The following is a 27,940-nucleotide window of genomic DNA, read 5'->3' on the forward strand; positions in this document are numbered from 1 at the left end:
CTAGTGTGTACCTACTTAAGTTTGTTAAAGAAATCCTCTTCAACCGTTCTAAGTAGATAACTAGGTACTGCTGGATTAATTTTTTATTGATTTATTACACAGATATAAAAACATGTCATATCTATTATAGTTTTACGATTCAGCTTCATTTATATCAATTATTTTGTAACATAATATAATTTCTTCCATGGGTTGGTGTCTAATTCCTATTTAGTTTAGTACATTTAGAAAGAGCCTCCGCGGGCGATAATAGGTACCGTCGGTATCGTCGACTTATATCGAAGTGAACAAGCTAGCTTATGGAATAACAAATTAGTTCACTCGCCTTCTCAACAAAAAAAATACATTTTTGCATTTGACACTAAACGTCATTCATTGTGGGCAATTATTCGCTGACGCGCTGAAACGTCGTTACTCGTCGCTATAGGTAGTTGTTTTGATTGATTTGATATTCGTGAGCGTTGGAGACAATTTGTTTTATATTAGTGAGTCACTATAAAAAAACTTTTGACTGAAATCATCATCCGCTGTAAGTAGTAAGCACTTGTCTATTTAAATTTTGTCTTTTAAAACACTTGCAGATTTATAACCTCCAAATTACTTTTTCAGAAAATGGGTGAAAGATACAATATTCACAGTCAACTAGAGCATCTTCAGAGCAAGTATATAGGTACTGGTCACGCGGATACTACGAAATACGAGTGGTTGACGAACCAACACCGTGATTCATGCTGCAGCTATATGGGCCATCCAGACTTGCTTAGCTATTTTGCGATTGTTGAAAACGAATCAAAAGCTCGCGTTAAGTTTAATTTAATGGAAAGAATGCTACAGCCCTGTGGGCCACCTCCAGAAAAGCCAGAAGATTAGCTCCACTTATGTTTTGATGTTTACTTTAATATTTAAGTGTATTTAAGTAATTTAAATAAAAGTATTTTATAGGAAACAGTGATCCTTTTAATATAAAAAATATCAATTTATTTTTAAATTTCCTGTGACACTACAACAAACTATCGAAATTGTCTTGTAGATGGTCCAGGGTAATCAAGTAGAAAAATCTTTTTTCATGTATTCCAGTAGCTTTATTATCCTAATTTTAACATTTGTACTGCAGTTGACATCCTGAAATTCATTTAGGAAGACAGTTAAATGTATTTGACATTTTGTATAAAAATAACTAATACTTGATGACCTATTGTAAGTATACTTAATTAAAATAATAAAATCAGTGTATCAACAAAATAAAACATACAACTATTCATCATCCAGCATTTAATAATGCTTTCCACTCTTCAAGCTTCAAATTCAGCATTTTTTCCCTCTCTTTAGCCTCTGCTTGCAACCTCTTTTGTTGCTCAACATTTTGTACCACATTCTGAACCAACACTTTCTGTATGTTAGGCACAATTTTTTCACACTCACCCTCTAACAAATCAATAATTTTCGTAACACATTCAACATCTATTGAGCCAATTTGTGTGAAATCTGACACTTGTTTCAGACCAGAGAGCATAGACATTGTGACAACTCCGTGATTTATTCCGCTTGTCTCCGGACTTGTCATAGCTATATGTTCTTCAGCTTCCGTGGGGTCTACAAACATTGTGTCATCAACAATAGCGACCGAGCATGCTGTAATGATGTCATACATTGGAACTGCTGCATCAGCTAGAGCCAGGCCAGCAGCATTTATGGCTGCTGCTAGACATGATCCGTCGTGCTCGAGAATGTAAATGAAGACATCAATCTGGAAAAAATAAGAAACTATATTATGATGACCCACTTTAAAAATGAAAAGAAATGTATATTTGTGTTTTCTATTGTTTTTAGGCTGATTTCATCACTTATCAAAGAATATCTGTAATTCTGTAATTTTATACATATGTGTACATGTCAACTATACCAACTACATACAGTACAGACTTAGTCTAATATTAGGATTTTTTTTTAAATTAAGTACCTGATAATTAGGAAAAAGATGTCTGCAGACAGTAGGTTCTAGGGCCTGTCTCAGTGCCACTGACAAGGCTCTTTCTTCTGCGTCAGGAGCGTGCGGGCGGCGTTTGCGCGGGCACGAAAAAGGCGCGAATTTCACTTCACAAAATATTTGGCCAAGTTGGCTGCAAGAAAGAAATATTGATTTATGTTTATATGTGTTGTGATTATATGTGTCAGATCTAGGAGTTAGAGTTTAGGCATTGGTGCGATGATCTGCAAAGCTTGAAAGAAATGTATTTGGCATTGTATAGTATGAAGGAAGGAGCTTGATGAGACCTCTGCCCAGCCGTGGGACAGAATAGGTATAAAAAAATCTTTACCAAATGACAATATGTTGAAAATGGCATCTGATTATTAATAGTATTCTCTGCCAGTAAATTATATTATCATTTTCAGGATTCCAATTTTTTATTGCTTTGTGGATTATGTGACAAGCTCACTTATTCTTTATTCATAAAGTAAAAAAAAATACAAAGCTAATGTTACCTGAATTCATTTTGATGTGGAATTTCTCTAGGGTCAAATACTGAACAAATAACTTTTGTTCTCCTCATCTCCACATATGATGAACCTTTGGCTTGCGAGACCATATCAGTCCTGGCAACTGTAATATTTTAGTAATATGTGAGGTTTTAAAATAATAATCTATTTATAAATTTATACATAAAACACCATATCTGTACCACAGATTATACAATACTTCCAGTTGTTGTACTAAAGACAAGTGCAAACTGAATGTGTAATGGTACATATTTATTATTATGGAATTGTGATGCATGAATCCAGAATTCATAATTTAGTCTACAACACATAATTTAATATGGGATACTACTACAACGCATAATATGGGATAGTCATTGCATTGGGTTAGCCATTGAACAGGTTACACAAGAATATGGGAAAGCTTTTCAAAGTATTAAGCAAAAGAACGGCTTGTCTGGTCCCTGATTCTAAGTAAGAACCGCACGCCATAATGCAGCCAAGCGCGCAATTCCGCCTGTCCTTATAGGATAAAATGTGGACATACATAAGGGGTTAGGGGTCAAATTCCATACAGAAATCAAAACACATACAAAACATACACATGCTGCGGGATTCATCCAGCGCCCGCCCATCTTTGCGTATTGCTTTGTCGTCGAGTAGTTCTTTGAAAACCTCATCATATGTCTTCAAATATTCCTTGGTAAACCGCTTGTATGACACACTATCTTCTGGGCCGTTAAATCTTCTGTAATCAAGTGGCATTTCTATTATGTATTTACTTCTTTGATTTACTCAAAAGTTTTAGGTTAGAATTTAAAGTTTGTAAACTTATTTGCTGTCTGACTGACATATGCCTAACTAATGTCATGATTAGTTAGGACCCCATGTATTTAGTAAGTACTTCGTTCCACGGGCCGAGATAAATAATCCATCCTGACGGAATCGTGATTCGGAAACCATACGATTTTAAAAAAGTTTCAACCCAGTTAGGTATGTATATTGAGATTGTGAGTTCGTATCAAGGACGCATGGAAAATTAAACACATTTATTATTCCGTGCAAGTGCGGCCGCTGAATAATGCCAGTTACTCTGTCTCTGAACTCAGAGGTATGCCGATGCGAATGCGTGAACATTGCGTAGTTAATATGAATGCTTCGCAAAGAAATACCAACAATGTATACCGATACCAAACCGCCAAAGTTTGGGAAATTGTTCGACGACAGCTTGACGATAGTATTGAGCTGGCTAATGAATATGTGATAACTTTGCCAAAAAAGAAAATAAATTAAAAAAAAGAAAAGATTGATCAAGTGCGAGTACAATTCGCGCAAGAGCATTCCGTATAATAAGTTTTTATTATAAAGATATATGTAAATTAAATATTTATATATATCTTTAGATTGCATGGACCCGAGTAATGTATACAAATTTCTAGACAAACGGACGGGCGGATATTAAACGGAATCCCGTAAGAATTTAGTTTTTAGCTTTTGATTGGCATTTCTGGTGTAGTGTCATAACCTGGGGAACCCTAAAACAAAGCTGTCATGATGACGAAATCATTCAATCAAGCCAAACGTCAAGCTCAACTCAAGGGTGGTTTGATTAGTTCAATTTTTATTCATAATACTACAATAGAAAATGAATTAAAATATGCCATTCTATATATTATAATATGTGTGATTCTTTGTAGTTTATTTGTTTTGTAAATGCAAAGTTGAGAACTCTTTCTTTTACAACGTTGTGTGTGGCGTGGCGTAAGAAATTGTAAGTTGGCCTTTCTCTACACCGGTGACGTTTCAAAGCATGCATTTTACAAATTGAATCAAATTGAGATAGAATAATGGATTGTACTAGCGTTCCTTGTCATTTGTACATTATAGCGGTTTTTCCACCATCACATCAGCAAGATAAAAGCATGTTGTAAATTCACAGGTCAAGACATTTTCATCTCAAATAGGGTAACTAAAAAACACAGTGGAAAATTTCGGCTAGGTAACCTGGACCAGTACATATCCTATCCTGTAAAACAAACAAGTCTATCATCATTACATATCCTTTATATAACTATTTGCTGGCCAGTTACATACCTACTTGTTTTATTAAATTTTGCAGTGATAGATATGCCATAATTTATGTGTATGACTGTAAATATTTATTATACATAACACTGATAAGCTGAACACTAACCAGTAGCTCATTTTTGATGTGTGTCTATGCATTAATGGCTTACTGTGTAACTTAAGATACAATTAGCTAAAACCATCATTACTAATAGTGTCTTTTGTTTTCTGTCGCATTAGAGCGGAGCATTGGATTGAGGTTATTATTGGTGTGGAGATTGTTGAAGAGCTAGAGAGTGACAGGTTACTTTTTGCTCTAGGCAGAACTGTAGGCAATAGTAAACTTTACCTGTATTACATAGAAGTTGTGTTTTTGGCAAATAAATACTTCTGATTAGTGAGGCATTTCATTTTGAAATTTCTGGGTGATGTGACATACTCATTGTAAAATTGGTGCATTAATTAACTTAAACACCATTGTAGACTGGGATTCAAAAACGTTGTAATTGTAACACAATAAATTTGTTACAGAATGATTTCTGTAAAACTTATTTGTGTGTTTTGTAATTTTTTTTGTACATTTAAGTGTTGTGTATTTTAGAAATTAATCTATTAATTCCTGCAATTCCTATGAAAGGTTAATAAATAAAAGAAGTATTTTGCTAAAAATGTATTTTTATTGTGAATGTATAGTAAAATACATTTACCCCATATTTTTGGCTGTCATTGCCTATAGTGACCACTTTCCATCAGGTAGGCCACATGTGTATTTGCCTACCCGGTAGTATTAAAAATAAATTTGATTCTAGCTGTGAAAATGGTAAGAAGACGGACACTATGCCTGGCAGTCGGAACATTTGCAGCGACATGGGCCTTCTCCGATGCCCATCCACCAATAGCACTGTCTTCAGTGATAACTCCAACAGACACAGAGGTATTGTGATTATTATTATTTGACATCTGCTTAGAAATTAATGATACAAAGCCTTTGAGGTTCTTCGAGAGGCTTTCGTTGGGGTATAGATTTTTCTTACAGCTGGCACAATTCATATTACGAGTATTTTTCTCTAATGTTCTACCTTCTCCCATTCATCACTGTCTAGTGTGAGTCTTCTCCGGCCTTTTAGAAGATCATCTTCCCACCTCGTTTGCAGGCTTCTTCTCATGATTCTTTCTTGGATACGTGACTTTCTGTTCAATTTATTTGTATTTTGAGGACAAGGAATTCCTTGTCATAGGACATGATGAGGACTACTGAATATATGTAACTTATAAATAAATTTATACATATTTATCACTTTAATGATTAAGACGAACCTGGTTTAAATTACATATACTGAACTGCTATAAATGTTATCAGTCTTTTTATGCATACCTTAACAATTACATTAGGCTTGCATGAAGCAATAGCCAACAACACCATTCCTTATCAATATCATTATTAGACTAGCTGCACCCCGGGGCTTCGCTCTCCTATGAATTTCGGGATAAAAATTAACGGGAATAACACATAGGTTACATTTTATCCGGAAATTCCCACGGGAGCGGATATTAATATTATAATTAATATATTATCAATAAAACCACAGAGAAATAGAATGATATTTCTTATTTAGAAGCTCGTTTCCAACGAAGAAACTTTATTATTGTTTAGAAACTCTCACATCGAATCAAACCAAATCTTACATACCTTGCAGAGGTTGAAAGACAGGTGCTTGATTGTGTGTTAGTAAACATTTCCTTGGATTTCGTCAACAACAACAGTTAGCATAATTAGCCTTAGTATACAATCAACAAATTCCTGACGCTACCATTTTTCTGTTTCGTATATATTTCCGGAATTTCAATATTCTTTTATTTCATCACCCGACTGAAATGGAAGGGTTTTGTTTCGCGTGTATCTTGCTTGTATTGTATGTATGTATGTAATATACTTTATTACCTCATCTTTTTTTTCTGAATATCAAAAGGCTCAACGCAAGGATTCTTAAACAGACGGTTTTTTTAATTATTGCTCGTTTTACAGACAATTAAACATTCTAACAGTTACCCAAATCGACCATAGCTTACCATAACTTAAAAAAAAATACACTTTAATTTTGTCAACGACGAACGTTTCGTGGCTAATCGGTATTCTAACCTATAAATGCTGCTTATTGTTCTTAAGACTATAAATCAGTCATTATGGAGATAATTAGTTCACCATTGTATTCCAGAAGCTGTAAACCTTCGTATTTGACATTGAAAAGAAAAGAAAATAGGCCATCTATTTTATGTTCAAGATTCTATGGTCAGTCGGATAATTTGTCGATTTATGAAAGTCCCCATTTCTATACTAAATACATGCTTATTTTGATGCAAGTGCTTTCATTACATCCTCGGATGCGTACGTCACCTCTTAAAATAATTACTATTAAAAGAGTTTAGGTTATTTTGTATGGACCTGTGATCCTATTACCTACAAAGGCTCCGCTGTCCGTCCTGTCACCAGACTGTAATCTCATGAACCGTGTTAGTTAGACAGTTGGAATTTTTTTATATCGGATACCGCTACAACAATAAATACTAAACAACAGAACAAAACAAATACAACAAACGTATTATTTTTTTATAGATTGAGCGAACCCTTCTTTCGCAAGTTGGCACTTGGCCGGTTGAATTTTTTTCAGCGCCCAGTGATAATTTTATTCCTATTTTGTAGCACAAATAAAGAAACATATCTTAGTTGTATAGCACGCGCGAGAAGCTAAAATTAAATACAATGACCTCAAAATCAATGCTGTTGAGCCTAGTACCTACTAAAGAAATAGACATAGTAGTTACCTGATTGACTAATTAAGTATTCTGCGTGTTAACAACGTAATTATGTTGTCAGTCTTACTGCAATATAGTTAAGAGTTATTTTTATAAACAAAATCATGACAGCTGCTAAGTCTGTCTAGTCTATGGTTAACCGCTAAGGTAAATTGATCAAGCCAATATTACATACCTACCTTTTATAGGCCTCGCCTAGTATCATTAAAGAAAATTGCGAATTGTTTGATTTTATTCGGCTAATTCGACTAAAGGGGATAAAAGTCTAATCAGGTTATACGAGTATACCGCAGAGGAACAAACTTAACTGACTCTGTGAGTGTGTCGCTACTGTTGAATAATTTTGACAAGAAGCAAAACAATTTTTGCCATTGACAATTCGAGGGTTAAAATCCCGTAAAGTAAACAAACAACATGCAAGCTAATTGAATTGCTTATTTAGATTTAGATCATTATTCTTAAATTGGAGACTTCCCGCGCAACATACCAACACGTAGCACGTTTCTAACGTCCACACACTGAAAAAAAAAAATGGTTGCTAGTAGCTAAAAGTTTAGCTGCATATCACCAAAATCGAGTGACTACTAAACTGAGGGCTACAAGTAACTAAAACATGTTTTGTAAACAGAGTTTAGTAATATTATATTAACTTCTTTTAGGTAACTGGTGATAACTTAGTTTTGTTATTTGAACTAAACTGTTTGGCTGTCAATAGTGGTCCGGTAAAGTTGCTTTAGCAAAGTTACTTTGGCTAATTAAAGCTAAAGTGTTAAATAACTAGTAAATCTAACAGTTCAGTAAGAAATATTAAATTATTTGTTTAATAATTAATGTTAAGGTGTGGTTATCTCTTGCTAATCTGTTTCATTACTAGTAGACAAACACTTTATGTGGAGGTAACAGCATTGTTTGTTTACCTGCTCCTGTTGGTTTATTTACCAGTAGCTGGTCCTAGATCTGCTATTGGACCTGGATCTACAGGCCACCTTCAATATTATTGGGATGTACTGGATTGATATGATTAATCATATCAATCCAGTAAATCCCAATAATATTATCAAATGGTGTCCTGCCTTGTGGATGTATATACAGGTCTAACAGCCACCTTAACATAGGGATAACGGGCTAAGTGCAATAATGAATAAAAAAATGTATATTATATAAGTAATTTTTTTGAATTATTTATTTAAAATGTTCAAAAAAATAAAATAACACAATTTAATGTCTTGTCATTCACTCAAGAAAATCCAGATTATTAAATTTAAGTTACATACGCTGTAGTATCTCCATTGTATAATAACTGGTAATCAAACACCAATATATTATAAAACATAAATAGGGCTAATAAAAATAAAGAATAGTTAACCAAATATTAATAAGACATTGCTTAGCCCAAATTAATGTCAAACACATTACTTGAGTTTAAAATTTAACATAACAATCATAGTCTGTTTTCTTCATTTTATATAATTCAGTGCACACCGGGAGAGGCGCGGCGAAGATACTTAGAAGAATTAACTTTCAGGAATTCATTCCATTTTCTTTGTAGCGAAGAAGTAGTCCTTTTCCTTCATTACATGATCTCAAAGTGTTGTATACTCCCTGAAATTTAAGAAACTATAGAGTGAACTAATAACAGTCCTCTTGTTTAGCCTAGTAATAGACACACAGACAGATGGACGAAGCAAGTGAAATCTCAGTAATAAGATCCCGTTTTAATCCGTTTTACCTTAAAAAGTAAAAATGCTTACATTTGTATTTAAGTTTGGTACTTCCTCATTCTGTATATTTGTCCAAGTTCTGTAAGTTTTCAAGTCCTGATTCAGCAATATACTAGTAGGTAATGTATGGTGCTATCAGTAAGGATTGGCAAGTTATTGATACACACAGCATTTGATGATGATGATGCAGGGATGCTATCATCATGGATATTATGCTGTAAAAAAATATGAAATTATTATCCACACTATTAATAAAACATACACATCTTCGGGATATTTTATTAGTTAAGATTGGTAAAAACATATTGCTTACATCAGAGGTTAATCATAACAATTATTATCATCTTAACTGCAAACCAAAACTAGACTGATAACAATTGTGAAAAATATCTTAAAAATTCTAAGTCCTCTGGACTAACCCTTTCAGGGCACCCTTGTCTCCAGTAGCAAGCGACGCGAATGGAACTTTGAATGAAGCGACCCGCCTCGCCCACTGGCGACAAGACACACTACGGGGCTTCCCTGCCGCTTTCGTGCTACCCGATCTGGCAGCCCTCTGCGATACCTACCCTGACCGCGCCAATATTTGATGATTGTTCGACTGAACATTAAACTAACACGAACTAAATAAAAATTAAACATTCACATACCTTTGAACAAATTTATGTACATTTCAAGACCCCATAAGCGCAAATAGTCACTCATAGGATCAGCGGAGGTCTCGTCTTGACCGTCTGCCATTGCACTATTTATTACGAAAACACGTTTACTAAGTTTTTTTATATACATAATGTCGCTACAAATCTCCCGAAAACAATAGGAATGTGAAAATCAATTCGATTTGCCGCCTTCACCAGCCAAGCCACACAATAATGACCGAACGCAGAGAACGAGTTCTAACGTGAATCGCATATAACTTTAATGTACTGACTCGGACGCAGTGCTGCCAACAGTGCCAACTAGTTTTAACAATATTTTAATTAAATATTGTTAAACAGTTTTGTGATAATACTTACATTTTTATTTTAACTTCATACATTCGACATAGGCAAATATTAATCAAATGATGATTTAATGGCTGCTAGAAAAGTTTACTACAAATAAATAAATTGATGAATGTCCAAATAATGACTTTGATTGTGTTATCTATAAATAAATTCATGACAATGTTTTAATCAACATTGTATTAAATTTAAGTACATATGTTCGGTTACCAGCTATGAAACAGTTTGTTCTTGCAGCTAAAGTAGTTTGACTGGTTTATTTTAATAAATAATAGCTAACATTTTGATTACTGATTATCAAGAACTGATTAGCTTATCTGGTTTGGGACATGCAGTTACATTGGTTTAGATAATTACAACCAAAGTTTGGTATCTATTAAAGAAATTTGCAAATAGCAAAACTGGTTCAGCTATTTCTTTTTTTCAGTGCATGCTGTCTTTTTATCCCATGTCGTGTACGTATCGTGTAAAATAATCCTATAAGGCATGGACGAATAAAAAAAAAGAAATCTTTTATACGTCCATGCTATAAGGGTTCCGCAAAGAAAACGCGTGGACGCAATGACGTGCTACGTGTTTTATGTTTAATGGTAGATACTACTTACTTTAAGATATTTTTATTAACATTGTGTCCCACTGCTGTGCAAAAGCCTATTCTTCTATTTTGCCACTTCCAAATGCTAATTCATTACGTATAACGACATGTTTTGTAAACAATTTATACGTCTAGTCAATTAATTTATTCAAAATGTCACTTTCAATATGTTACGTATTAAAAGCGTTTATACTTTACGGAGAAAAGGCTTGTTCTTGTCATTATTAAAATATTTAAATGTATTTGTTATACATGTCACACATGCTTCTTTTTTAAACTTATTTTTGAAAATAATAATGAGATGAAAAAATTCTGGAATCGAGCGGAAATTGTACCCATTGATTCGGCCGAACTGGTATGGTCTCGATAGCTCACTGGTTACGAACACTTTCTTGGATAGACAGAGGGCGTGGGTTCAATTCCCGCTCGATTCCAGAATGTTTTCATCTCATTATTATTAAAATACACTCATATTTATTTATGTAATATTATAATAAAAACCAAATAATAATAATAATAAATCTTCATATACTGAAAAGAACTATTAAAGATTATATACGAAAGAACTACTTCTTATAATAACCAAAGTGCCTTCATAACGTTAATCTGCGTCCGATTTTTTTAAAGTTTATTTGGGACAATAAATAACAGTACAATTTATATCTTAGTGTTTACAAATATACAAGTAGTACAAATTACGTTTCAAGCATTTTTAAATTGTACACCTTACTAGTGTAAGGTGTACGCTGTCCACGGATTGAATACAATAAAAAAAAAAACACTACGAGAACTTAGAAAATACAAATATTGTAAGTTTATTTTCCCGATTGGTCTAAGTCTAACCACACTTAGATCTGTCAGGAAAATGGACCCGTTTAGAAAAGTTCACATACACTTCCCAGTGTACTCCCGTAAGTAAGTACAACTGGGAAAGGAAACCGTATGATTAGTAGACAGCAGGCCTACCACCAACTTTTACGGAACGATTCCAATGCAATTAAGTTCAATTGAGCAACCTTATACGAATCGCATTCATACTAAAAATTAACTCGATGTGATGTATTTGCAATGCAGATCAGTTTAGGTCGCAAAGTGGATCTCGTTAAGAGATGGTGGTAAGTAATCGGGAAAGTAGACTGATCGTACTCGAGAGCTACGCTGAGCCTGTCTTGTGGGAGTCAATAGTAAAGTTTTTACAAAATAGATCAGCTAAGATGTAATGTAGGTACTAGTATTGTATTTTATTGTAATACGTAAATTTTATCTAGAATTTTTTGTGTCACGTTACCCATTTTTGATCTAAAGGCGCTGGTCCATTGCTGCACACGTTAGTTGTTGGGATATAATGGATTTTGAACATCACATAAATTAAATCATATGACAGTTTGCAAAACACCGTTTAATCTGGTCAAATTAACTCATATTGTATCGCTCTTTGCTGTTCAAAGGATTATATTTAGAAGCTGCGCTCCGGGGCATCGTTCCCGTGTTAACTTCGAGATAAAAAGTATTATGTATATTATGTATTATTCCAAGTTATACAGTACCAAAAACAAACAAACATACATTCTCACAAACTTTTGACGTTATTAGAATTTTTTCTCATTCTCACAATATTAGTAGGATTGATATAATATAACATTACAGAACTACACATTTAATTAGCAACTTTTGTGGAAGGTGGAGATGCTGGTATACTATATTCATAAGTAAATCTATTTTTACTATTACGACTTACGCCTACGACTGTGACGCCATTACTCCAAGTGAAATCTTATTTAGAGGGAGTGTAATAACCACAGAAAAGACCTATACCCTATACCGTACCATGACCGCTGCAAATAGCGTAGCGTGTTCAGGCGCATCAGTGGAATTACGCCTTAATATTTCATAATACAAACAATATACTCACCAATATAGTTTTATCATCAAATATCAACGTAAATAAAGATAATACCTATATTATTCAAGCACAGTAAAAGTGTTATATTTATGAGATAGTGAGTAATTGAGGCAACTGAATTTAGGTTTAATAAATAATGAATTTATGCAAACAAAACTATCAGACAAAAATGGCGTAATTATGTGTTACGAATTTGATTTGCAATTTACGACTTAACAGCTAATTAAATTTTATACTACGGACAAATCGTAGTATAAAATGTAATTTGTGTAACTAACAAAGTTCTTACCTATTTTTAATACATACATTTTTCAAAACGCAGTTACTGATTCGATTATAACAATGAAATATTTTGGCATCAAAATATTCATGAAAGTTATTAATACAAATCTACGTCAAGTTTTCCAGATCGAATAAAAATATTTATTTTTATCACCTTCCAAAAAAACTGCTACTTACGTCAATCGTTAATTTTTGGCACTAATTCAAATTTTATCTTCTAAAAGTGTACATCACTGGCAACCAATAACTCATTTGGTCGAGTTATCATCGAAAAGGTGTTTTAAAGTAGTCACTTGGCGTATCACGCCTCGCTCGGTCGCGTCTTGTCGTAGTAAAGAACTGAGTTTGTTCTCATTGCTACGTCCTGCATACAGTATTAATATTATCTGATGTTTGAATGATAAATATATCAGTGTAAAATTCACTCATAAAAACAATAGTTTTTAAGAATGCAGGTGACAGTATTTCATTTTGGCGCGCACTGGCCGGCCGTTTTACTTTTTAATTTTTGAAGTAATAAATTGACAGTGTTTACTTTTTAAAAAAATGAATGTGACTGAAGTGATGAGCCTTCTGCTACCAAGTACTACTATTTCAACTGAAATATTCACATCTGAAAGTAGTTCAAGTAGTGAGTCAACAATGTTATTACAATCTAATTCTTTGTTAGATCAAACTAGTGAGATTTTCACGGATACAACTACATATTTTCCGGATACGACAACGGTGTCTCCTGATTTTCGGACATGGTTAACAGACATTGTCTTAAAGGTCAGTATATTAAGCCATAAATATACATATAACTTTATGGGAAAAAATCGAGTAAAATTCTTAAACTTTATAAAATAATTGTAATTTAAAATTAATTTATTTTAATTTCTCCCTTTCTATAATTATTACTAGGTACTTAATTTAGCTTATTTTACGGTTGTGACTGGCATAGCATATTACGATAGGCATCGATCGTTTATTCAGGTCACTGATATAGCGACGACTTAGGGTAATAACACAATGACAAACCAAAGAAGTGTTATGTTGTCTTTATAGTAATAAATATTAAAAATAATCTTTTTTTGACACCTTTGTCAGACAGAAGGGGAGGGCGTTGCCCGTTACAAAATACAGGCTGTGAAGAAAAATTATAAATAGACAAAAAAGAAAAATTTATCGTTTCATATTTGATTTTGGAATTATAAACTGGTAGTTCTTTTGTAATGCTATGTTGTCGAAAATTGTTAAAACCTCATAAAAAAAGATTTTGTAATTTTTGAAAGTGTATCTGTCTGGAAGTTTTTGGGAGAAGCCTTATCTAGCAGTGGATTACTTATGGCTAAGAATTAAAAGTTGAATAAGATAATGATGATATTAAAAAGTTGTCTGAAGCTTACGTATTTATAATTCTTACATTGTATAAGACTTATATTGTAATTTTTTGACAGATTGAAAAGATGTCATTTCTAAGCTTAAAAAAAGCTTAGAAATGACTAAACTTGAAAATATGTCATTTCTGAGCTTAAAATTAAGTAAATTAATTTTGTCAAATCTTAAAATTAGTTTTATAATTATAAAAAAAAATATTCCTTTCTTTTCTTAAAGAGTCATGTATAATTACATAACTATTTATCTATAAAATCGAGAATTAAAATAAATCAACCTCATAATATACATATTATAAAAAGATCTGTCGTGTCTGTCTGTATGAACGCGTTAAATTCTAAAAACTACCGGACGGAATTTTTTTACGGTTTTTACCAATAGTGTGATTCCCGAGGAAGGTTACGATTCTACCCGAGCGAAGCCGGGACTCGCCATTAGTTTTATTATTATAAAAAGTACGTAGATATGAAAATAAAAGTTAAAGTGTTAAACAACAACTTTTTACTAAAGGTTTGTTCCGTTTTAGGTCAAACATCATGCTTTGCCTTCAAAGTAACCATGTTAACAATCTAAACAGATTTCAAAACTTAGGACTAGTCCTATGGGTTGGTCGTGAATGTTTGGTGTGTCGCAATCACACAAATATTATGCTCTGATATGCAAGGATTTTGATCACTGCACATTTTTTATGGAATTTAATGATGAATGTTTTTAACAGCTTAGACTTAGGCTTTAAAGAAACTTATTTAAAAAAGAGTCGTATTTTCTTTGTTTACCATTGGCTGATCGTAATTAGTATGGAAAGTCGAAATTTTATATTCTTCATACATTGTAATATGTAATGATGTATGATGAATATACAATTTCTATTTTAGAAGCCGTTTTCCATGTATGTACGGATACTGAGAATATTCTAAGGATTTGTATAGTGTAACAACATAAGTTTCTGTTATATGTCATTATTTTTTGCTTCTCACACAGCTCTGTTTCTTTTAAACCATATTTTTTTTTAATGCAATTCTTCTGATTAATCTCATAATACTAATAACTGGTTAATCTCATAATACTAATAACTTTAAACATATAGAAATACATTTTATGTTTACAGAAATACTAAATACAGGCATACCGATGCCTAACAAGGCATAACATAAATACTTATGTATGTAAAAATAGACATAGGCGATTTTAAAACCACAAATTATATTATAATGATGCTTCAATCAAAGAAAAACATTTCGCGTATTGTTCTCGTGCGGTTTTAGGAGTTTGAGTGACATCATCACGGGTTTTTATGGCTTAGGGAAGACCCGTATCATTTTGTGTGGTAATGGTAGGTACAGTCAACAGTATAACAACCTACCCAAATTCATTGCAAATTCGCCATTATTACCAAACCATAGAGGTTCGTGCAGGGTAACATGATGTGCTGTTGACTGTACGTGTATTTGAATAGTGAACCAATGTATTTAATGGCAAATGAGTATCTGCGACATGAAAAAAAGCAAATTATAAAAAAAAAAGTATTAAGGATCCGGAAATTTGTTTCAAAAATATCATTTTAAAAAAAATCATGAACCAAAATTACTTGATTTCTTGCGTAACATTTGTGTGGCTTGCCATTGTATCTTGGATGTGTTTTGGATGTCTATCAAATTAAAAGGATTACACACTATAATAATTGTTTAAACCCACTGGTAGTTCCATACATCAGCGCGTTTTATGTAACAAAAAAAGAAGTTCTTCGTTTTTATTATAATTTGTATAGTATACTACACACATTTCTTTAACACGTTTTTAAGCTTTGTATTGCATAGTGTCCCTTCTTCTTTTACGATGCATTTTCCTATTTCAATTGGGGCCAGGACTGTCTTTCCTTGTTTGTCTGTCTTGTATATTGTACATGTACGTAGTACGTACTACGTACACTATGCATTTTAATTTAATCCTAGCGGCCGCCCCGGTAAAATTAAATTATACCTACAGCTAAACCTTTCTCTTGGGTTGCTATTTATTTTAAAAAAGCGGCCAAATGCGAGTCGAATTCGCCCATGAAGGCAAGTAACATAACATAAAAGTTCTTGTCGATCGATTTTTGTATAAAAATAATATACAAAAATCGATCGATCAACAACAAGAACTTTTTGCGTTGATTGAATGAATGGTAAATTGCCGTTTACGATTTATGACGTATAGAAAAAACTACTTACTTAGATCTCGTTCAAACCAATTTTCGGTGGAAGTTTACATAGTAATGTACATCATGTTGTCACTGGCTTTATTTTCGGCTTAGATGCCCTTCAGGGCACTATATATTGAAATCTAATATAACAAATCGTTAAATTTCGAAGATTCGGTTGCTATGTTACGACCGCTGCTTGCCTGACGTGAATCCCTCTTTGGTTATTTTATTGTTGCCAAATATAAAGAAATTATAGAAGATTTTATTGTAGGAACAATAACGCCTCGTACGAAATCCACATGCGGTTTATAACATTAGTCGCGTGATTAAAACATTATAATATGTAATATTTCCTTTTGTTTGCAGTTTCCTATCAGCGATGTGAACTGTGTGTTATGCAATGAGTACCCCGAGGAAATTACCATTTTATTAGCCACGTGACCGTGAATTATCATCTATTCAGGTTGCGCTTTCTGTTTCGCAACAACCAATCGTTGAAGGTTTTGCTTATTTATACGAGATTTTCCTTTGAATTATGGAGCTATTGCCCTCATCTCCGCCCATGGTAGCCTATATGTTTGACCTCAAAGGATTTTATAACAAATTATTGTATTTTTTTATTGGACACAATTGCATGACTAAACTTAAAACGGCCACCATAATACTAAAAATACCACCGTGCACTAAATTGTTACTACATTTGTGTAACGGAAAATTATGTTAACTTTCTACTTACTAACTTGCTAATATAAATATCTAATAGTCTACTGGAGCATAATTTGGATAATTTACTCACGAAATAAAATGTTACTAATGTCGGCGGCGGCGCTAGTGTGCGGGTTTGCATCCTCTTAAGGGGCAAGTTATCTATACAAGCTAATCACTATAGCCAATATATGCTGAATCCGCTAAATCTCCGCAAACTGTTCCGCGATGATGTATAGATGGCATTAAAGTTATTTGTATCATTTGTAACTATGCAGTAAAGCTTAATTTAGTTTAAATAAATGAGCTGCTTGGCGGCGTATCGCTCGCGACGTTTACAACCTATGTGTTTAATCCCCTAGTCTACAAAGTCTTGGAAATGTAAATAATATATGTAGTTTTATAGTTCAACAAGATACATAGCAATATCCGTAGGTGATAAGTACTAGGTGTGTTCAGTAGGCTTCTGTGTTTGTGTACATCGGACTCGTGATACAATCTTAGTGCTTCGTGTTGTCCGTTTATTAATGTAATATCTCATCCTCGCGTATTTTTGTGGTATTCGCGGTAGTCCAGGGATAAATTAATCTTCTGTAAAGAAAATATTTTACGACCTGCCACAACCATTACCATCTTTGGGAATGCTGTTGTTGCCTGTCAGTTGTCTAGGCCTTTATCGCTTCGTAGGAGAGGAACTATAATATAAAATCCTTTAGCATATTTTGTCAAGATCATGTTTTATATTACGATAATAAATTAATTAAATTGATAAAACTGTGTCGGCGATAGGTACAGACTTATGCCAGCTATACATTATCGCGATACAGCTCGTCGAAATTTGTCGGGCTCGGCATACATTGCTGGTTTTTCATTGCGGTAAATAAAAACTCTCATACAAATTATGCAATGTTCGAATGCAGTCGCGTAGACATCTCTTTGAGTTGGGCGTGTACCCGGCATAGTTTCATTCCAAATCTAGCCGAATTTATACAATAGCAGCAAAATTTATGCAAGAAAACCAGGTGTACTAAACTACACGTGCTAAACATAGAAACAGAAAGTTTACAGAAGGATCATGTAATTTTGATAAAGTATTAAAATTACCCGACATTTGTCACTCAAACGACTCGAGTTTTCGTGACAAATATCAGACAACAGTGTTGTATTTAACTTGATATAACAATAATTAAAAGTGTTACGCATCTTGTCATCTCTGTCAGTTTTAAAACAGGCGCGTGACTCAAGAACACAACTTGATGAAAATATTTAAACGTCATTATATGATTGGCTTACTGTAATACAATGTAATTACAATTTCTTTATTTTGCTTTAAATGCGTGAACCGGGAGAACTATGACTGCTTCACATATAATATGTTTTCAATAGAAAACTGTAATACTTACCAATAAAATCCTATATAGCATATATTTGTTTAAATGTTTTTTTTATTCAATAAGACGATAGCGCTATAGCGAGGACTTGCGGAGCCTTAAAAGTAAAAAGTAGCCTATACTTATCTAATTTATGTCCTCCCAATGTCGCCATCGAAATGTTGAACATGCTTATTATATGTGCGAATAGATCTACTTAAATAATCGTTTATCTCCTCCTAAGGATTTCTATATATTTTTTTCATTCTTGCTCATATTTGCTTCCTACCAAACTAAATTTAACACCAAGTCACTGACATCATTAACAAAAAAAAGTACTTAGATAAAAAAATAAGAAGTTATCAATCACTGCCTTGTTTTTTTCAGCGGTCGATCCTCCAAGGTAGCTTCTGGCAAGGGTTCCTCGCGTCCCTCTCCGTAGTCATAGTGTCAGAATTAGGGGACAAGACCTTCTTCATCGCAGCCATCATGGCAATGAAGCACCCCCGGATAATCGTCTTCGCCGGGGCCATATCAGCCTTGGTCTTCATGACTATACTATCCGCTGCTTTCGGCTGGATAGCCACTGTTATACCGAGAGTCTACACGTACTATATAAGCGCAGCTTTGTTCGCAATATTCGGTTTGAAAATGCTAAGGGATGGGTGGAAAATGGACCCTAATGAAGGAAGGGAGGAGTTGGAGGAAGTACAGAGTGAGTTGAAGAGGAGAGAAGATCAGGTCAGTTCATGGTTTTCTTGTTGGGTTTGGTGTAGTGGCTGGTTGATGGTGAAATGTAAAGCCTAGATCGATTTATTTCATGAATTTTGATCACAATTATAACATGTTTATGTGTTTTAATTATACATTCTGTCTTTTTGATCGTATACTTCAATTTTTTATTACTGAAAACAAAAACTATATAAAAGACTATGCTAAGTCCCACTGGCATGATTGGGACCAGCACCTTTTAAATGAGAATGAGATTGTCCCATATGAATAAAAAAATCTAGTTTCACCGTTTGACCACTTCAGTCCGTGGCCCTATAATGAATAATAACCCGTTTAAATTATCCATTGGATATATAATTACGGGTAGATTTTTTATGACATGAACCTCCAAAATAAAAGTCCAAAAATTTAATTATCACACATCTCTTCTCGTAAATTCCGAAAAAGATTTCAGATTTCAATGTTAAACGCCAGAACGGCTTGAGGGTTGTCAAAATCTATTTCTGTAAATCTGATATAGGATTTATTTATATACCTACGTATAATATAAACTGTGGCCATACGATAAGAAGACAGCACTTTATATGAATATTTAAATGTAAGCTTTACATTTCACGATCTTATTTCTATTATGAGAATGAGAAAAATATTCGTAATAACTGTAAGACAGTAACTGTAAGATACAGTCTGTCAAGAAAGAGAAGACAAGGATTTTTAAGGAACTACATTTTTTTTGCCATTGCAACACCAACTAGAGTTGTTAATACACACCCAGTGTTGCCAGGCAACAGGAAACAGCGCTCTCATTTTATTTTCTTGGCTTTCTTGATAGTGTAGCCATTAGAGTTTAAAAATAAAACATGCGCGAACTTCAAGGATTTACGTATTACCGATATTTTATAGTTATTACTGATATTTTTGGCTTTCAAGGGTGGTGTTCGCTATTTTGTTTGTGGATCTTGCTAGTTGTAGTGTTCGATTGAAATTTACTAAACCACTAACATCAAATTCCCTTCCCCTTTTACTTGCACAAATGTAAACTATATAACATGTGTTAAATAATTTCTGGCGGTATTTAAGTGGGCAATGATTAATTTTTGCAGGAAAAGTACAAGGTTTGATATATTGCTGTTTTTTTTTTATATATATATATACCGAAGAGATTTCGCGGTCATTTTTGTAATGACGTTTTATGAATTAATGTAAATTATTTTAATATTATCATATCATTTTTACGAATATATTATTTGTAGATTTAGCATATTTTTCTGGATATTGTTAAAGAAGTTTTAGTATCTTTAATGACTAGTAATTATTTGATAAATGTACATATTATATAACTATTAAATCAATTCTACTGATAAATGTTATATATTCGACATTTGCTGGTTTATTATAGTAAAAGTTTTTTTTTAAATCTCATGACAATATATGGAATGGAATGGCATAGTTACATTTAAATAATCATATCATGTGTCTAGTCTTATCTTTCGATTATAAATCAGATTTGATTAATTTTGAACGATACCGACAAAGACATTGATTCTAATGTTCAGATACCCTTGTCATTTATGTATATTTCTATTTCAGTCTGTCAGATTGTCAAGATGTACTTAAAATATTTATTTTATTTTTTGTCGGTAAAATTAAATTATTTATTTCACTTCTTTTTTATACTTCTGGTTATTTTGTGGTATTAAATATTATCCGTCTATATGAAATATCTAGCTTAATAGCTAGTTTTTTTTATATAGCCGCTAAAACATCATTCGAATCTTTTCAAATGGCTATTCTGATCGCTCGAAGCTAAGTTCAGAGCCTCGGATTAAGCTTTACCAGCTATTGGGCCGGTTTTTAAATAAAGTACTTATGAATGATGATGATGAAGTCTTAAATTCTTCGTTTAATTCGTCTTTTAGATTTTGAAGTCAAGTTTAACGGATTTTATTAACAGTTGATTGCTAGTACTAGTGGTGTGTTTTGAAAGTATTATTTTTTAGATAAGATAATGTATTTCGGTCATGTCATATTTATTTTTACTTTAGAAAAATAGAGCTGTACAAATGTTGAATTCCTGTTTAAGGTTAAGAAATATTTTAAAACATTATGCCTGGCACGAAAGATTAAAAAAAATACAGTGAAAAGGGAAGGGGGTTTTCGAATATAGAACGAACCCCGCCTGTGTCGATAAAGTGGCCAGTAATATACAAAATGATACGTAAAGTGTAACACTGCGCAGGAGGCTGCAAAAGACCAGGCGAAATCGTCCGCTTCGGGGTCTCCTACATCAGTTAGTTCTAAGAGATCTGGGCCTTCGCGGTCCCCAGAAGGCGAAGCCCCTGGGACCCCAGAGGAGCCCCAAGCGGGTCCCTCGACGCAATCAGAACCACTGAGGGTGATCTTACGACATTATGCCTGGCAGTACGAATGACACCTTAGTTTTTTTTTCTTTTAGCCCAGTCTTTTTATTTTCTACGCCCCATTTTGCACAAACATCGCATTCGTTGAAAAAAGCTTTTTGATGGCTTCCATAGTTATTTTAAGTACAAAGGAATTCAGCATTTGAATAAACTTGTGCTTTGTTTTGAAAGCTAGTCACCAGCAAAAAAAAATAGTCACTAAAAAACGATATCAAACACTTGCTAAACATATTATCCGCCTAAAATCAAAAGACTGTTGGAAGTCTAGTCATATTTTAATGGGTGTATAATGGTTTAACAAAAGTTTGATTTTAGACACCTTTTTTTAGTAAAACTTAATAATTAATTGAAAAATATAATACTATAAGCCTCAAGCGTTTTTTTTTCTGGTAAAGCTTTATGCGATTTTTTATTATCATGCATTCACGAACACTACACTTACATTTCATTGCCATTTAGATACGATTCGGGTTTAAATTCGATCAATTATTTGCAAATATTGCATATTTAATTGTTTGCATTAATAAGTTTTGTCGGTTATTAACTTATGCATTAAATTTAACTCTTAATTTGCTTTGCTATAATTTGAATGATAGATCACCTTCATAATCATAAAAAGTGCATAACATGCATTATATATATACATTTTCTATCTGTAGTATCCTGATAACAACGTATAACTAAATATGTATACATTTAGTTATACTTTGACACAATGTTTTTTTTATTGAAATATCAAAAATAAATTTTTTTTTCACGTTACAAATTATTTTATAATAATAGTAATACACAAAGATACGTATCAAGATTGTTTACCCTTATAGTTTTAAAACCTGTTAATAAAAAGAAAATAATTTTTACACAAAAGAAACAACAGAAAAGTAGTTGTAGTTTAGCTTGGTTTGATAATAAAGATGGTATTTATCATAGTTTCTGCAACTATGATTACTGGGACAAAGAAATAATGAATCAGTATGTACGCAATGTTATCATTTCAAGAGCCCCTTTTTTATCGGACACACATTACAAAGCCGTCTGTTGAGTAACTGTAATTACAGTCTGAAGCACAAGTGGGTTTTCATACAGTTTAAAAATATGTTTTAATAGATAAAAATTAGTGCGCTCTCTCGCCACGCGTCAGCGTATACTTGACTTGCGACAGCTATGGCACTAAACATATAGGTAGGAAGTAGATAAGTGTTAAGATGAGAGGGAAACGTTAGCCAATAGAATTACTTGATTTAAATTTGAATTAATCCAAATGGACGATATTTCCTTCTTGAACTTATCTTGCACGTTTCCGGAGTGTATATGACTTTTACATTCAAAAATATATTTTTTTAAATATAATAATGACACAGGTAGCGTTATATTAAATCCCACTAATATTATAAAAGCCGATGTTTGTAAGTATGTTTGTTCTTCTCCACGCTTAAACGACTGGGCCATTTTTTATGAAATTTGGTATTAAGGTAGCTGATAGCTTGGATTAACACATAAAGTTATTTTTATCCCGAAAGTACGCGGTTCCCGTAGGATTTGGTCCAAAAGTCTGATAGTCAATGGCGCTTTATAAAGCAGATGGCGCTTCTCCGTGCATAATTTTTTAAATAGTTATACGGGTAACACCGCGGGTTGCAGCTAGTAATTCTCATGTATAGTTAAAATTCTATTCTACATTTAAATAAATAAATCTTATGTTTTTCCTTAAACAATTCTTCCTCGTCATCATCTCTTTACTACCTACCTATGTGTATGACAAATTGTATTTATCAAATAGTATGCATTATTCATGGACATTTTACTGTACATAAAACGCTAATTATAGAACTTATGTCTATCATTTGCTTACAACTTTAATTTAGATTCATCGCTTTTCAGTGTTCAATTGGTTTTGGTATATAGTTATATATCAAAGTAGCGACACCTGGTGGCTATGAAGTGTCTAAACTAATGAAAACTTGAATTTTTTGTTTTGTCATGTTTCGATGGTTCCTAAAGTTTATATTTTTTTCTCTTCGAGTTCAATATTTTTGATTATAGAACCAAACGTATTTTTTAAACTTTCGCGCTTTGAGCACATTTTCACTATAAATATATTAACTTCATATTTTAAGTAAGCTAAGTTACCTTACCTAAGAAAAAAATAATTTTGCATCTCAATTAAATGAAAATAACTTTAATTGAATCACTACAACTGGTTTTCATTAAAACCTCAATGCCACCAAATTGCCTGTGTTGCCAATTAAATAAATTAATACCTACCAAACTTTTTACAGTCTGTCTATAAAGTGTAGAAAATAGATTTTTAACGAACTACATTGTTTGCCATTGTAATCCATACTAATATTATAAATAGAAAAGATTTGTATTTTTGTTTGCAATGACTCAAAAATACTGGACTGATTTTCTGATCTTCAGGAGTAACATAGGGTACTTTTTTATCAGTTTTACTAGATCAAATCCGGGACGGACCTCTAATACCAAATATAGTGGTCAAGATTGGGTGATAAACGCCCAGTGTTGCCGGCCAAAATAACGCAGCGCCCTCATTTGTTTCCTACTGTTTATAGACATACTGTACTCTATTTTGTGTGTTTTCCAATAAATTTATAAGACTTTTAAAACACCGACAACCTCGCAGAACTGGAGTTATATCACAAGTAAGACTTTTTTTCTACGACTATTGATGATTTGTAACATTTTATTTTCATTAAAAAAGAAAATAATTTATGTCAATGAAATGTATTTATCTTACATGTTGTCAAAACTTGAAGAACGAATGTTGTGTTATCCAGCTTTGTTTCTTTGCTTTCTATTAAAAGTTGATGATGGTTAAACATAACATCAAAGCGTCATTTCAATTTTCTCGTGAAAAAGTGCCAGTAACGGCCGAATTTTAGAATAAACTACTTTTGTTGGTGATTTAGAAGTAACTGATGCATACAATATGAGCCATTTAAATGACTTCTCACTAGCCAATGTTTGTAGGAAGAAAAAGAAGAAACGCTTGACATGTTAGAGCAGGGGCAAGTGGAGAGGAGGCGGAAACGAAACGCTGTCATAAAGGTGTTGCTGCAAGCGGCAACGCTGACGTTCCTCGCGGAATGGGGAGATCGGTATGTATATCTGTAAAACTTTTGTTGCATACAATTGCCGTGTGTACAATCAATACAATATACTATTTATTGCACCAAAGAAATACAGAGAATAATAATATAATAACAATACAAATAAAAGGCACACTGTAATTGAAATATGATAGCTACACTATGCGTGAATTAATATGCCTTTTTTATAATTTGTGAATTGACTAAACTTTTTTATAGAATCACTATTTTAGGTTGTAGCGAAAATGATGAGAGGCGTAGGCGCAGTAATTAGGACAATCTTGTTGCGCACAGAGTGTGCTAACATTGTGTACGGCCAAAAATTAAAATATATTTTAGTGGTGCAGATGATGATGATGATGTCTGTCAGGTCGCAGTTGGCGACGGTAGTGCTGGCGACGCGCGAGGACGCGGTGGGGGTGGTGGTGGGGGGGTCGCTGGGACACGCGCTCTGCACCGGACTCGCCGTCATCGGTGGCCGGATGGTGGCGCAGAAAATCTCCGTGAGGACTGGTGAGTGTTTCGGCCATTGATCCTCGCACACTATCATTTGTATTATTATTTCTTGGCGAAAATTAAAACAATATTTGTACAGATTATGCCACAATACATCAAGAATTTTAGTAGAAAGTATTTTAGTATTGATATAGACATCTGTACAAACATTTAATTACACTATTACGTGGTGTATTAGTGAAGCACATAGTCTCATAATAATGTTATTTATCTAACTTAAAGAATACCAGAGGTAGACCTTGGTATAGAGGTCGTCTGCATGGGCACCTCACTCTCGTGTATTCTGCCGCCAAACAGCAGCGCTTGCATTGTTGTGTTCCGGTTTGAAGGGCGACAGAGGCGGCGTGATTACAGGGTACTGTGGCTAAAGATCCTAGGCCATAAAGTACTCTGTGGTGACCACTTACCATCAGGCGGGACGCATGCCCGTTTACCTGCTTGGTAGTATAAAAAAATAACAATAATTACATTATCACCGACACGACACTAATCTCGACACACAGAAGTTGTAATTAATTTATTTAAACTGCCAATATTTGTTAAAGAATTTAGATGAAAACGTAATTGTGATATAAACATTGTACGCAAATTGTACTTAAAACACTATTATTATTAGCTACTATGGCGGTGCGGCTAAAAGCAAATATATGCCAAAACGCAATTAATGTTTAAATAAAAAATGTCTGTATTAAATCCAAAATTTATACAAAAAAGAGTTAAACTTACCTTTTGAACCAAAGTCAAATAAAACTATAGATACGTTAACGTAGCCACATGAGATAGAACTATTCCATTAGTTGTCCCGTTTCTCCTCGTGTATTTCTAATACGCGTTTCTCTTGCACGAGCGAAATAGAAGATATAACGATATCTCTACTTTTAGTACTTAGTCCACGTACTGAATTTAAGTGCATGTTTGTGTTAAAACGTGTGTTTTAAAAGCTTTTTCTCTCTCTTCCACAGTTACAATAATCGGTGGTATAGTGTTCCTATTTTTCGCTGTAAGTGCACTATTTATTGGCCCCGGCGAATAGTCCACGGTAATTTTTTCATGTGTAAGTGACAATAGTATAATGTGAAATTGTTATAGATTAGTAAATATCTATTGTATGACGTTAGACTCGTCGATTCTGTTAACGCTAAGTCAATTGTGTCTCTTTATTTGTCGCTCAGTGATAAAATTATGACTTTGCGACGTAGATTATGACTTTTCAATAGTAAGGCTAGCATTTTAAAACTTTCGCGCTTTGAACACAAGATAGTTGAGACGTCAGGTACATTTTTGTTTAATGTAGCTAACGTTACAACGACCTTGCAATCGCCATGCTCTGAGCCAGGCTGCGACCACGGCCATTGCTAGGCCTTTGAAATATCAGTTACATTAAATAAAAAAGGTTATTAGTTTGTAAAGTTTGTAGTAAAGCTATAATGTTACTATTGAAAAACCATATACACATTATGGATTAATGTTTGCAGAATCGCCACCCTGATGCTTTTGGCAAAATCATGTTTTTAGGGAACATATTGTATATTGATTATGACTTTTCACATTATTTGAGAAATCATGGTTAAAGGAGACACAAAGTGCCTCTTAGTTTTGTTTGAAAAACTACAACATTCTGAACTAAATGCCACTCAATTTGATATTATCAAGATTTCCCTAATTTTATCTTGATTCTTTCGAAAATACATGTCTAAATTTAAACTGTCTTGTACAGACTAATATAATTTATTACACAGAATACGATCTGTATAAAAAATAGTTAAGTAAAATCGTACGTTTAAATCTCATGTATTGTTCGCAGATGTTTTTAGTAAATAAATAAAGTTACTCTATGACCATTGACCATGTCTAGTTGGTGTGGTCATTCACTAACTTTATTCAAAAAACTAAACAGTTTTAATAAAACAAATCTATTCAAACCAAAACAATGCGTAAAAATCACGATGAATGAAAAAAATTGATATTCAAGATGGCGGTAGTTCGAAATGTTCGAATTGCAAAATTTCTGTTGACATTTACTTTTTTTTAGTTGTCCAATAAAACGAATGGAAATACTTGCCTCTTGAAATGTTTTTTTTTGCATTTATAATCTAAATCTATACTTCAGATCATCATCCAAGCACAGACGTCACAAAACAATGACAATCGCTTACGTATTTGCATTTCACTGAGATAGCGCTGATCTAGTTGAAATTGATAAATATTTATTTATAGGATTACCGCTATCTTGCAGTGTCGGTCTGTATTTAACTTGAATTTATTGAGAAGTGTAATAGCAAATGAATGCCAAGAAATTACTTCATGATATCATAAGATAATAAAAAGCTGTTCACAATAATTTTATTTCTTGTTTTGGTGACTTTTTATACATTAAAAAAATATAATAAAAGAGCCTGAAGCTCCTAAAAGTCGCTTATAATACTATACACGATAATATGTGGCCGTCCAAATCAAAAGGGACCTTATGGCGCCCGCCAGTACCTTCATTGTTCGAAACACAAAACAACGGCAATAAAGACTAAGTGCCAGCCGCCATAAGGTCCCTTTTGATTTGGACGCCCACATATTCTGGTGTAAAATAACTGTGAATTTAATATCGATTTATTTGCGAATATATATTTTTTTACCTTATCCTAATTCGAGAAAATTTTAATGCTATAG

General features: G+C 33.2%; 3 protein-coding genes and 1 long non-coding RNA gene across 10 annotated transcripts; 2 read left to right on the plus strand and 2 right to left on the minus strand.

The window, feature by feature from the left end:
* Positions 1 to 374: 374 nt before the first annotated feature.
* Sf3b5 (Splicing factor 3b subunit 5) lies at positions 375 to 946 on the plus strand. 2 transcript variants are annotated; one of them, XM_053762305.1, is made up of 2 exons: positions 375 to 427; positions 610 to 946. In XM_053762305.1, exon 2 carries the CDS (start codon positions 613 to 615, stop codon positions 868 to 870), a length of 258 nt encoding a protein of 85 aa, XP_053618280.1. In that variant the 5' UTR covers positions 375 to 427; positions 610 to 612; the 3' UTR covers positions 871 to 946. The 2 variants fall into 2 exon arrangements, with proteins under 2 accessions (XP_053618280.1, XP_053618279.1); XM_053762304.1 differs by having other exon boundaries at positions 391 to 529.
* Positions 947 to 1,255: 309 nt separating this feature from the next.
* LOC128679840 (exosome complex component MTR3-like) lies at positions 1,256 to 3,337 on the minus strand. Of its 2 annotated transcripts, none has more exons than XM_053762303.2 (4): positions 3,081 to 3,337; positions 2,485 to 2,602; positions 1,961 to 2,120; positions 1,256 to 1,747 (listed from the first exon to the last, which is right to left on the minus strand). In XM_053762303.2, the coding sequence occupies exons 1-4, from the start codon at positions 3,241 to 3,243 to the stop codon at positions 1,262 to 1,264; spliced, it is 927 nt and encodes a 308-aa protein (XP_053618278.1). In that variant the 5' UTR covers positions 3,244 to 3,337; the 3' UTR covers positions 1,256 to 1,261. The 2 variants fall into 2 exon arrangements, with proteins under 2 accessions (XP_053618278.1, XP_053618277.1); XM_053762302.1 differs by having other exon boundaries at positions 3,072 to 3,336.
* A 702-nt stretch (positions 3,338 to 4,039) lies between these two features.
* Positions 4,040 to 27,741, plus strand: LOC128679548 (uncharacterized protein). 5 transcript variants are annotated; one of them, XM_053761859.2, is made up of 7 exons: positions 4,040 to 4,249; positions 5,355 to 5,479; positions 18,886 to 19,239; positions 21,470 to 21,625; positions 24,642 to 24,769; positions 25,131 to 25,273; positions 26,239 to 27,741. In XM_053761859.2, the coding sequence occupies exons 2-7, from the start codon at positions 5,363 to 5,365 to the stop codon at positions 26,307 to 26,309; spliced, it is 969 nt and encodes a 322-aa protein (XP_053617834.1). In that variant the 5' UTR covers positions 4,040 to 4,249; positions 5,355 to 5,362; the 3' UTR covers positions 26,310 to 27,741. The 5 variants fall into 5 exon arrangements, with proteins under 5 accessions (XP_053617834.1, XP_053617836.1, XP_053617835.1 ...); XM_053761861.2 differs by lacking the exon at positions 4,040 to 4,249 and adding an exon at positions 4,619 to 4,804; XM_053761860.2 differs by lacking the exon at positions 4,040 to 4,249 and adding an exon at positions 4,830 to 4,848.
* Positions 8,516 to 10,510, minus strand: LOC128679549 (uncharacterized). The gene is made up of 3 exons (XR_008405760.2): positions 9,731 to 10,510; positions 9,111 to 9,295; positions 8,516 to 8,961 (listed from the first exon to the last, which is right to left on the minus strand). It is a non-coding gene; the product is annotated as an uncharacterized LOC128679549 (long non-coding RNA).
* Positions 27,742 to 27,940: the final 199 nt, after the last annotated feature.

This window comes from Plodia interpunctella, chromosome 22 (genome assembly GCF_027563975.2).
Source record: "Plodia interpunctella isolate USDA-ARS_2022_Savannah chromosome 22, ilPloInte3.2, whole genome shotgun sequence".
In the NCBI taxonomy this organism is placed as follows: domain Eukaryota; kingdom Metazoa; phylum Arthropoda; class Insecta; order Lepidoptera; family Pyralidae; genus Plodia; species Plodia interpunctella.